The 12,976-nt window shown below is 34.6% G+C and overlaps 1 protein-coding gene across 1 annotated transcript in view; it reads left to right on the top strand.

Annotated features, from left to right (window-relative positions):
* LOC117335805 (meiosis 1 arrest protein-like) overlaps positions 1 to 12,976 on the top strand; it is a 79,551-nt gene that overhangs the window by 57,105 nt on the left and 9,470 nt on the right. The window contains exon 7 of the mRNA XM_033895999.1: positions 4,359 to 4,454. Within this exon, the coding sequence (XP_033751890.1) occupies positions 4,359 to 4,454 (96 nt within the window). The remainder of the gene's footprint in view (positions 1 to 4,358; positions 4,455 to 12,976) is intronic.

Here is a 12,976-nt window from a genome sequence, read left to right as displayed (position 1 = left end):
ATCTTGTCTGATATCCAATCGGTCTCCGCTCCCAATAATGCTACGAGTCCGTCTAGAGCATAGAAACGCATAGTATTTGTAACGCTTCAGTGTTTCGTCATCAAACAATAAACTAAAGTAGCATGGTACGTGACTGATGTGACCTTTACTTAAACATGTTTTACATGGTATTTGTCTGCAACGGATAACTATTTAGCATACAGATTTGGGTTTTATCTTCTCGATGTAAACCTTGACCATAACCACGCTTTATGGTGGCGCCAGGGATAATCTTCATTACGACAGCTAGGTTGGGAGTTTTAGGGACTCAGTAATTCTTTAATCTGTTTTAATTGCTTTAATTTCACCCGACATTGCTCACACCTTACACGAGTTTTAGGAAGATAAGGTCTCATGTGCAAAACGTTGTTTAATGACTTAAATGATTGTGTTGGTTTCTCATTCCGTTCGATTACTTTCTTAATTTTGGGACTGCTGTTTCGTTGTAAAGCTGTAAACGGAAGTTTTAATATCGTTCTAAAGAACTGAAAGAAAACCTGTTTTTTTCAGTTAAATGTAGTTCTCGGTAGTGCAATATGGAGTGTCTAAATTAGTCTCCTTTTGCGAACTCTAAAAAGGAGATCCGATGTGCCGCTTGTTACGGCAAGAACAATACATATAATATGAATACATCAGACAGGGACCCAGTAGAAGTAAAACTATTAGCTTGATGCATGTTTAGACTTGGTTAACGCATGTTTCGCGGAAAGCACAAGTCAGTACTAGGAAATTCCATATTTATTTAGCTCTATGAAATGAAATTCCTCTTTCAGGTTCTTTCATCAATGTTATTCACATAAAATCGATATTCTTTTTTGCGTTTCGTATGAATTTTGTTCTTTTGAAAACCTTAAAAATATTCCGGTTGTATTCAATGTAGTTTTGTTTTATTTGAAATCAAGTGCTTTGAATTCAACAAGTTTCAGGTTAGATTTTTCACGACTCTAGTACTTTCACAGCGATTTACGTTTTACATTTAGAAGGCATCAAAATGGAACCATAAATCTAAATAAAAATCGACGAAAGAAGGGTGAAATCAACAGGGAGTACCGGCATTATATATAACTAAACTGTGATTCTAACTCAATATCTATAAAACGAGGACAGAAACAGCAGAGAATACCGACATTATAACGAAATCGTAGGTCTTACTCAAAATTGATAAAACTAGGACAAAAACAGCAGAGAATACCGACATTATAACGAAATCGTAAGTCTTACTTAAAATTGATAAAACTAGGACAACAACAGCAGAGAATACCGACATTATAACGAAATCGTAGGTCTTACTTAAAATTGATAAAACGAAGACAAAAACAGCAGAGAATACTGACATTATAACGAAATCGTCAGTCTTACTCAAAATCGATACAACTAGGACAAAAACAGCAGAGAATACCGACATTATAACGAAATCGTAAGTCTTACTTAAAATTGATATAACGGAGACAAAAACAGCAGAGAATACCGACATTATAACGAAATCGTAGTTGTTACTTAAAATTGATAAAACTAGGACAACAACAGCAGAGAATACCGACATTATAACGAAATCGTAGTACTAACTCAAAATTGATAAAACGAAGACAAAAACAGCAGAGAATACCGACATTATAACGAAATCGTAAGTCTTACTCAAAATTGATCAAACTAGGACAAAAACAGCAGAGAATACCGACATTATAACGAAATCGTAGTTGTTACTCAAAATCGATAAAACTAGGACAAAAACAGCAGATAATACCGACATTATAACGAAATCGTAGGTCTTACTCAAAATCTATAAACTAGGACAAAAACAGCAGAGAATACCGACATTATAACGAAATCGTAGGTCTTACTTAAAATTGATAAAACGAAGACAAAAACAGCAGAGAATGCCGACATTATAACGAAATCGTAGGTCTTACTTAAAATTGATAAAACTAGGACAACAACAGCAGAGAATACCGACATTATAACGAAATCGTAGGTCTTACTTAAAATTGATAAAACGAAGACAAAAACAGCAGAGAATACCGACATTATAACGAAATCGTAAGTCTTACTCAAAATCGATAAAACTAGGACAAAAACAGCAGATAATACCGACATTATAACGAAATCGTAGTTGTTACTTAAAATTGATAAAACTAGGACAAAAACAGCAGAGAATACCGACATTTTTACGAAATCGTAAGTCTTACTCAAAATCTATAAAACTAGGACAAAAACAGTAGAGAATACCGACATTATAACGAAATCGTAGGTCTTACTCAAAATCGATAAAACTAGGACAAAAACAGCAGAGAATACCGACATTATAACGAAATCGTAGGTCTTGCTTAAAATTGATAAAACGAAGACAAAAACAGCAGAGAATACCGACATTATAACGAAATCGTAGTACTTACTCAAAATTGATAAAACGAGTGCAATATACGTACAAAAATATAGATATTCATGGAGCTACTCGAAAAAGTACAGAAGAATAATGTCAGATGATCAGGAACGGAAGGCTTTCTTTGCTACTTTGGTAACAACCATTCCAATTTAAGCAAAATCCGGGTTAAATCGTATATTGAAAATGAGAACTTGGTCGGGGACAATATACGTACAAAAATATAGATACTCATGGAGCTACTCGAAAAAATACAGAAGAATAATGTCAGATGATCCGGAACGGAAGGCTTTCTTTGCTACTTTGGTAACGACCATTCCAATTTAAGCAAAGTCCGGGTTAAATCGTATATTGAAAATGAGAACTTGGTCGGGGACAACGGAACTGGGGTTGGTAGTGACAACAGAGCATAACAATAGGCATCAGGCACGTCTGGTTTCATATAGCACAATGAAATATAATATTTCCAAATAAGAAAATGATGTCGACCAAAAACCTTTTCCATAATCTTCATCAACCTGCATTTCTCAATTATAATTATTCTGTCAGTAGCTGAAACCTGTCGCGAAAATCATGATAACGGAAGCAAGTCCTGGAATATCAAATAAGCTCGGATATGTACAACGTATGTAGAGAAAAGAGGGATTTTGCTATCTAAAAAAAAAAAAAAAAAAAAAAGATAGCCAAATTGAAACCATACGCTTCTGATACAGTTTACTTTTGAGCTGTCCCTGCTGGTTACGCTGTAAGTAAAAATTGAGGTGGCGGCTAACGTTGAAGAGACTGTAGTGTCTGTATTGAAAATCGATATCAATTTAGCAAAAGCTAAAAGAGAATTCTTTTCAATATGATTTTAGACTTTTTGGTTCCCATTAATCTCGTTCTTTTCGATTTCTTTGCCCGTCATCCATTCTGTCTGTGCATCCGTCCACCAACAATCACTAATATAGTTTGTAATACATCAGCGAAAATACCTAATATTAATTGTTGTAGGAAGGTTTTCAATTCACAAAAAGTTTTGAAAAATATACGTACACCATAATTTGTATTGGGCCAAACATAAGCACGATCACTTACCTACATAATCATAATATGCAATCCCTGCACCACAGACCATCCTCATATTACCTAGACATGCATATGTGAGTCACTTACAAGTAGTTGAACGTTATCACCCTAGTATTTTGTTAAACATACAATGAATGAAAAGAAAAGTATGGTAGTCGTAAGATCAAGTTGTTGGGATGTAAGACATAGGGGATATCTAACAGTGTCTTCGGTAAAATAATATATGTTTCACGAGTGTGGTTAATATTTAGTACTTTTTCACTCGTTCTTCGTATTGAAAATATCGATATTCTGTTTTACTCGTGAAATATATGTTATATTCAATCGGGCAACCATTCAATATCCTCTACTTATTTCAGTGGTAAAATGTAATCAATATAGGATATCTAACAGTGTCTTCAGTCATACAAAACATATTTCACGAGTGAATAACTATCAAAATATTAGCCACCCGAGTGAAATATACTTGGTATTCTGAATATACTTTTAGATATACTGTTTATTACATTTTATTGCAAAATTTACCGAGGCAGATCAATATCTCCCAGAATTCATTACGGTCCCCTTTCATTGGCTTATAAATATACGCCAAATCGTGACGTTATGTATGCTCTCTTGTATTATGACGTCGTATATCATGACCGAGTGCTATATGCAAATCTTAATTTTCCTCATTGTCGTTTGTAGCAGTGTTCTGATTGGTCAAGTCAGAAAAAGTGATATTTTCTAGTGAAAAATATCACTTTTATAGAGTAAATAATATTCGATATTTCACTGGTAAAATGTAATGAATCATGTTATCTTGCGTTGAACACAGAATGAAGTTATGTCGAGTAGAAGTTTTATTTTTATGACGGCATTACCTTTTCAGATCCACTGTGCTTACAGAATTTCTTCAGTGCTTGGTTAATCGACAGCAGCACAGACAGTGAACATCTGCATATTGTTCTTCCATCGGTATTTACAGGTATTTATATTATTAATACTGATGGCTTTACAATCATGCAATACATACTTTTGATACTTTTTTCGGAGGGCATCGACGCACTTCGTTCCGACTTAAAGAATAAAGGAGATCTTCTCAACCGTGACAATGTAAATTGATTGTCACGTTCTCAAACTAAGAGCTGGGCTAATGACATCGGCACTCCAAGACATATTCACGAGTGTTTTAAAAACATAAAACATAAGGTTGAACAAAATACCGAATGTTTCCCGATATAAAATAAGGCATACCTAAATGTTAACCGGTAATCAAATATATATTAATACTGAACAATTGATATTCAACTTTGATTTAAAGTTAACATTTTCTCTTATCCGTTCGTATGGCAGTAAAATAATCGAAGAAGACTAGTCAGTTAACTACGCGGGCAACCTTTGACGTAAAATGTAAAAAAAAAAAAAAAGAAAACCCACCTAATCATTGATATAATGACTTGCATTCCTTAACTTTGATATAAGAGAGAAACAACAAATAACAAAGTCGATTGAATAGAAACAACAGAACATGAGTTTTGGATATTTCAGTCCCCACTTGTATTCAATATATTATCTTTTGAAATATTCATATCGTTCATATGTTAAAAGATATTGCGATACGATATAGCAGTTGTTAGTACATGCATTATCACTCGACTAAATCCGGGTATGATACGTTCGGTACAAAACTAATTTCTGGCGCTACTCATGTCATAAACATATCTTTGACCGTGCGTCCTTACGAGATTCTCATGCCGATGTTGAATACTGACTGCACAGCAGTGTCAAGGTCAGGAGAACATCCTAATTTGACAATCACAATAAAACAGTTATTTACATCTTTACAAGTTCACAACTCAGAATATCATAAATACTCTATACAAAAATTTATATATGACAACGAATGGTTTTGATTAACAAATCACAGTTCCAAACCAGAAGACAACACTTTACGCTGAGGATATTTCACATCGTAATCAACGCAACGTCTGGTAGTTAAGTCATCTAGCAGTTTGTTTCTATACACATTTCTTGGACAGTCGGGTGCTTGAATGAGAAGACAATTTGAAGGCAATACATGCCCTGTTTATCTATACGTCAAACATTGCTAGGAGTACAAGGTGCTTTATAACATTTCATTCAACGAAATTCCGCTACGGCAACCGATTCTGCAGTTCTTGTTTTCTTCCCTACTATCCATTCCAATTTCCTTTTCGCAAATGTGTGAACTGCTTTTTTAAGTAATGTAAACGTGATAAAAATATGAGTGTTGTATCAACAAGCTAATAAAGCCGTGTCGTCTGAGAAATAAATCGTGATTCTCGTATGTTTGGTGTTTATCTGATGACGAATTGCTGTTACATCAACAGTTAAAAAAAATACATCGAGTCTAAGTTATTCTTCGAACAATTTCTATTTGAAACAAACATTTCTTTTTCGCTTAATCAAATATTCCGTGAAAAGCCAGCGCCATTGTCCCATACATACGTAGAGTGACTTCAGTAATAATTTTCATAAGCACAAGGTCTGTTAAAGAAAGTAAAAAATGTATTGTATTTAAAAGCATGCTTACATTCTCCTACATCACTGTTGGTCGCCTACATTCCTAGATTTGACAAAAGATGCAGAGCGAGTACCTCCTCTCGGTAATGGTACAACTTTGTGATGTATATTGTTTACATGTCTTCCTTGTTTTGAATTGATATATTGCTTTTTGTCGAACTTGAATTATGTTTATTTTTTTTACTTTTTTTTTCGCATTGGCCGATTTCTTTTCAGTGCAAAACAACAGCACAACGTAACCGTCTGACCGAAATAAAAACAGTGTTGGTGTTAAATTGAATCGTCATTCGTTCCATAAGAAAATAAACTAAAAACGGGCATCTACTGAATAACCGTGTGACATTTTGATACATTTTTATATGTGAAGGTCGATTGTGGCTATGTAGAGGAATTGATTTGAGTGTGTTCCTGTTAATACAAGCTGAAAAGATGCACACACATATCCTATCGACAGGTTTAAGAGAAAACTAAAGATACATTGCGCACAAGGTCGGTTCTTATCAATTTATTGCATTCAGCCAATTGTAATTTACCGTCATTTTCAGGCGGAAACCGCTATTTTATTATAACCGGATTAACATCTGCAAGCATGGCTGATACGATAAAGTAGATGAATGAAGATTGATTCCGCACGAAACCCATTTTTATTTTGGAATTAAATTTCAAAGGTTTATCTCTTAGATAGTCAAAGATTGATTACGTCATTGCCGGTTGGTTTAGAAGGGTAATATCCGAATACCTATAGAGCATGCACTTTGAAAGGCCTTGCATTTATGTAAACGTTGTATTCCTTCAGTATTAATATTTTCTGTTTAAAGAAATACTCAGAAATACATGACTAAAAACCTCAACATCTCCTCCCGAAAAGAGGGCGTAGCTTATGTTTTCACCCCGGCGTTAGCGTTGATCTCTAACTGTTCAGGTTTTATATCAAGTATTGTAAGGTATCAGTAAACACCTTAATAAATGTAGTAGATTACTGGTGGCTGGTTTGAGGGTTTCGATGAGAAATAAATAATGTCTTGATACAATTAGCCACAGTCATGCCAAGCCTTATATTGAGTACTAGATTTGTGGTCTGAATATCAAAAGTTAAGGTTTTGGTGTTGTAAGGTATCTCTAAACGCATCATTATATGAAGTAGATTGCCAATATTTGGTATCGATGCTGCAGTTTGGACTTGATAATTATTTCCTTGTGTAGCACTACAGGATACTTTTAACATTTCAATTTTTGTTATAATAAATAAATACACTTTCAATTTGTATAACAAATTCAAATGTTTGTACTAAGGGACCGATATATGCTCTTTTATTGTTTTTGTTTCTTTATCATTTGTTATATTGTCAATGAGAACAGCGGATGTTTTAACTTTGTGCAATTACATCGTTCCCAAAAATGCTCAAATACATCCAATGTATTGCATGAATTCCTGTTAATATTGCAGTATATTTACATTCTGTATACTAGAATTTACTGTGATTCGATCAGTGTATGAATACAGCCCCAAGTGTAGTAGAATAAAACAATGGCCGCCATTTGCTTTCGGCCGTAGAGAGCTTTCGTCTGCTAAGTTAGGACCTAGCGACACTGATGTGACCGGTTAGGCTGGAATCTGTTTCGAACGAAATATCCTTGGAATCGATTTCACCTGTTGTCAAGACGACTTTTATTTAGTATTTAAGAGCTGATATTCTTCTGAAAATAACGTAAATCCAGTCGATAGAAACATATTAAATGTTTCCGAGGAATCGAGTATATCCAGTGCAATACCTGTTCAACGACACATCACTTCTAAATTATAACCGTATATCATTGCACAGAAAATCGGCTTTGGATAGATAAATAAGCAATACAATTGTGAACACTTGGTCGATATCTACACACGTAATGAAATATAAAATAAAGCCAAATTTTACAAACATATTTTTGTGTTTTCTATTAATAACGAAGATTGAAGAACCACTGTACATGTATATTATTCCTTTTGGATATTTCGGCTGTTCCGGTATTTGAACTTGATGACATCAGCGAAAGGGTAAGCGGCAAATTTAAACGCGTCATGAGATGCAGTAAATAAAAAAGTCTTTATGAATATAAATAGAATCATTGAACTGTTCCCAAATGATGGTACACAATTATGGTGGTTGTATTCATATTGTCTGTTTACTACCATTTGGTAACAATTGAATGCTTAAAAAATGCAATATATATTCCAGTTGACGAATCCAACCTCTTAGGCTCTAACGCTTTTGTGTGATATCGTGATAAACATTGCGAAGCTAGCGTTTTTATCGTTAGCGGTATAATGCATACAAGTGCTGTGATTAGAAAACATTTGCTAATCTCACTGTATTTTCTTTTTCTTCTTTTTGATTTGAAGACGGATCCTTTATACATATATATAGCAAGTCTTTTGGGTATGTATTCTAAGTTAAAACACGAGAAGGTTAGGTCGACAAATTCGTTATAATAATTATCTGTATTGATAAAATCGGTTTTTGTTACTTTTTTCTGTTTACGAAATTTTGAGCCAACAGGAAACGTGTTATTTATATAAGGGATATACTTATTCGCGTAATATCTGTATTAACATTATTCTACTGCAAGTGATAGTGTGTTAGAAAGGAAAATATTTTTTATATTGTTGTTTAATAAGACACGGACAAAAAAACAACATTTTCAGAATTTCATCATATCCACAAATACTGATTTTATTTTCACATGACCCGGTTTCATAATATCAAACAGTTAATGGTATTTTGGCTACACCCATTGTGTGATTTAAATTGACTTTTACCCCATCATCTAGCATAGTATACTGGTTCAAATTATGTTTAATCGCAAATTCAAATCACAGTTTTCGTTATTAAAACAACAAGCTTACAAAGCGATTTATTAACAGCATGCAAACTTGAAAGAGGAGAAGCGAATATTCCACATTCATAAGTAATTGTTGCACACTGTCTGTGTTCTTGAGTTTACATGTGACTGGTTAGGGCCGCGCTGACCTTAAGTTTGTCCGCTTTAGAGCTGGGAGGTACAACCGATCTTACATAAACATAAATACTGAACAAATAAATATCAATGTAATTAATTACTTCGAATGTGATTAATTTAGAACACCATTATACTCAGCCTAAAGGTTATAAATAATTACTTCATCGGATCAAACGCAAACTGCTTACAGGATTTCTGTTATTAGAAGACTAGGTACGTAAATATTTCTATTGCCATGCGGTGGGTTGATACCCGAGGAGACTGATTAATTAAGATAAGACTGCTGTTTGTAATTCGAGGTGTTCCCTTTAATTGATAACAACATACATAATTCGGTTGTTAATTTAGGAGGCCAGGTTAATATCCCGGTAATGACGTGTTTTTTTGTTCATACATGGACAATACAGGCTTATTGCTTTTATCCATTGTTTGGTATCATTTACGTACATGTAAGTATATATAATCGCGGTACAACTGTTACTACGTCTATTCTGCTTACTAATGACCGCAATTTTTGCTGATTCGATTAGAATATGAAATATGAAAGTGTTCTATGTGGTCATATACATCGAAATATGACCTACTTAACTTAAAATGGCGTAAAATTTGTACTTAGAATCGCAATTGTAGGCTTCTTGTGACTATAGAAAAAACACCATGACCTATACCTATTGTGGAGTTAACATCCCAGCGGTTACAATGGTATTATTTCTATATGACATGTCTACTATTCAGTTGCCTGATTACCAGTATGTACATTAATTGTTAAGTTTATTCTCAGACATCGTGATGTATTTGATTGTAGAAATAGAGCATGAATTTTATCTTGCACAGAGAATGCTGTCCACAAATTTGCCATGAGTTCATTAGGTCACCTGAGACTTCAAGTGTTCTATTATAATCGCCTTTGTCCGTCGTCGTGCGTTGTCCGTCCGTAAACAATTTACATTTTCGACTTCTTCTCCAAAACCGCTTAACCAAATTCAATGAAATTTAGCAGAAATCTTCTATGGCTGAAGATCAACCAAAATTGTGAATTATATTGTAACGCGCAGCACGTGTACCGCAGGGGTGTCACGTGTGTCGGACTGCTACCAAGTTTTTGCCCAGGGTTCGATTGCCGCTTTCGCTTGCAGATTCCAAATACAAATGAATTTTCAAGTAATAGACAATATTTAGTAAACTGGTGAGAAAGAAAATAGACTCGTCATATAAAGTTCAACAATTTATTAACATGTGTAAAAATAACAAAGTACCAAAATAATACCCGAGAGACACAGTGAGGAGTTTACAGTTATATACGTCTAGCCTAAAACATATGCCAACCATCGTTTAATCACAACTAACCATATAAATGAAATAAATGTAGTTTACCCCGAGTCTCAAGCACGTGGCATGTCCGGTCAGAATACAACATTTGCTAACCACCCGTCTTTTCTCCCGTATCTACTAACGAGGTTTCCAACAACCATCCCTCGCCTTACCGGTATAGAAACAGCCCGAGAGGCGGAAATATTCTCTAGCCACTCCGCGAGTGCTCTCCAAAAGGAATAATTCCTTCAAGCAACAACCTGACTTCCGACATGACACCGGCACACGAGACTCAAATTAAACCAAGTTCTATACATCGAAAATACATCAAAATACTACACGTGAAAATAAAAATACGTGTACGATAGTGGCAAATAATATCCAGCAGACAAATTAATATGAGATTTAGGAAAGGATTGGCGACGGTTATCTAATTAATTTCACAGATTAAAAGTCAACACCACTTACCCTGCTGACACCCGGACGAAAAGTGATTGACCCCACAGCAGCACGGGCATCTTACGTAACCGGATGTTACAATTTTCCGGAATGAGTCCAAAAATAAACGAGCGGAACGCAACTGCGTTACAATATGGTCCCCCAACCTTCAGGGGCCTGAGGGGTGGGGCTAACAAAGGTCAAATTGACTGAAATTTCAAAAATCTTCTTCTCTACTCTCAGATATGGTAGAATCAAACACTCTTCATAGATGGAAGGGTCTTATGGTGCTTTACTTAAATTTTGAAATTCATGACCCTGGGATCTCACGTTTGTCCCTTTGGAGGAGGTAAACTTTACTATAGTTTATATCGGGAAGTCACATTTTTGACAATCATTTGTTGGATTTGTATTGGAATTCATTCTAACCTTGTTAACATTATCACCATGGGGTAACAGTTTGATGGTATGCACATGTTGGCCCTGACTGATCCCCAGGGGCTGATGGGCGGGGCTAAAAAGGGTCAAATTGACTGAAATTTCAAAAATCTTCTTCTCTACTCTCAGATATGGTAGAATCAAATACTTTTCATAGATGGAAGGGTCTTATAGTGCTTTACTTAAATTGTGAATTTCATGACCCTGGGATGTCACGTTTGCCCATTGGGAGAGGGTAAACTTTGCTATAGTTTATACATGTATAGGGAAATCACATTTTTGACAATCATTTGTTTGATTTCTATTGGAATTCATTCTAACTTGCTTAAAATTATCAGCATGGGATGACAGCTTAATGATATGCATATGTTGGCCCTGACTGACCCCTTGGACTGATGGATGGGGCCAAAAAGGGTCAATTAGATTAAGTGAAATATTTCAAATCTCAGGTGACCGTTAAGGCCAATGGGCATCTTGTCTTAATATTTCTGTGTTATCGAGAAGCTTATCTTCATTGGCATATTGCAGTTCGATTAAGTGCGATTCCATTGCGACGTTTTAAGTCCATGTTTACATATTAGTTTTAACTTTTTATTGTAATCTTCTCTAAATACATCGTGCACAAAAGTTCACAGTTTTTCCTTAGGTCCATTGACGTCTTTCATCATTTTTTGTTTCAATATTCAAAACAAACCAATAAAGGATCCATTTAAGCATTAGATCAAGTTAAATAGAAAATAAACATATTTTACCAGATTGTTGAAGTAATCAGCTATTTTTTTATTATAGAAATTATCATTTATTCAACCTTAACAGCACACGGTATTACTAAGAAAGGAATAAAAACGTTAACAAAGGTATATTTCGTGTCATTTCAATTTCGAAATTGTTAATTTTCAGAGAATACACCCAGGTTAGAAACACAAAACTCGTATAATACCTACGGGGCCCATACAATAGGTGGTTCCAAGGTCTCCTTGGCATCTCCTGTTTCTAATGTACCGCGCCTGAGCTTATTTTAGTTTGAGGTGATCTCTTGTGATCTGAGCTAACAGCTTTACATTCAAACTGCGACTACAGATTCTGTGATTGATAATTACGGCGAGTTGTGCAGTAATTTTTTTTATGTCCCCGAAACAGTGAAATAGTATTTCATTGGTCTTCTACAGCTGACATAGAGACACACACAAGATGAACACACTCACATTTCTCAATCGTTAAACATTAAATAGTAAAGTACAGGTCTCCAGCAGTGTAGTCGAAAGCCAGATTTGTGTATAAATCACACTAAATTACTTCCCTGGAACAAAAGTGAAGACATACACTGTAATCATTACATTCATTAAAATAGATAAAAGTGCATTCTGTATAATATGAAAGGCATGATCTATTACAGAAATTCATATATATGAATTGATAATCATAGACCTAGACAATCTATTAACTCGACATATAAGACAACCCGGATTCTGTTATAGAAAACAGTGCAGAATTAATAATATAAAATATTTAACTGTTGTAATATAATAGAACCTAATATGGTAATACATACATTATGTAAGTATGTGTACAATAATAGATATACTACCACAACATGATTTTGTGTACAATAACATAGATACCTCATGGTTATATATTGCCAACCTTTTTCTCTCTATTAATGAGTGTATGTCACCTCACATGGTTATTATTCGTTATCCTCTTTACTTTGCGTCTGTAAGGCGTCACCTCTAGACCTAATTCCACACATGAACATGC

The sequence above is a fragment of the Pecten maximus genome, chromosome 10 (assembly GCF_902652985.1).
Source record: "Pecten maximus chromosome 10, xPecMax1.1, whole genome shotgun sequence".
In the NCBI taxonomy this organism is placed as follows: Eukaryota; Metazoa; Mollusca; class Bivalvia; order Pectinida; family Pectinidae; genus Pecten; species Pecten maximus.
This window is presented reverse-complemented; position numbering and strand designations above follow the sequence as displayed.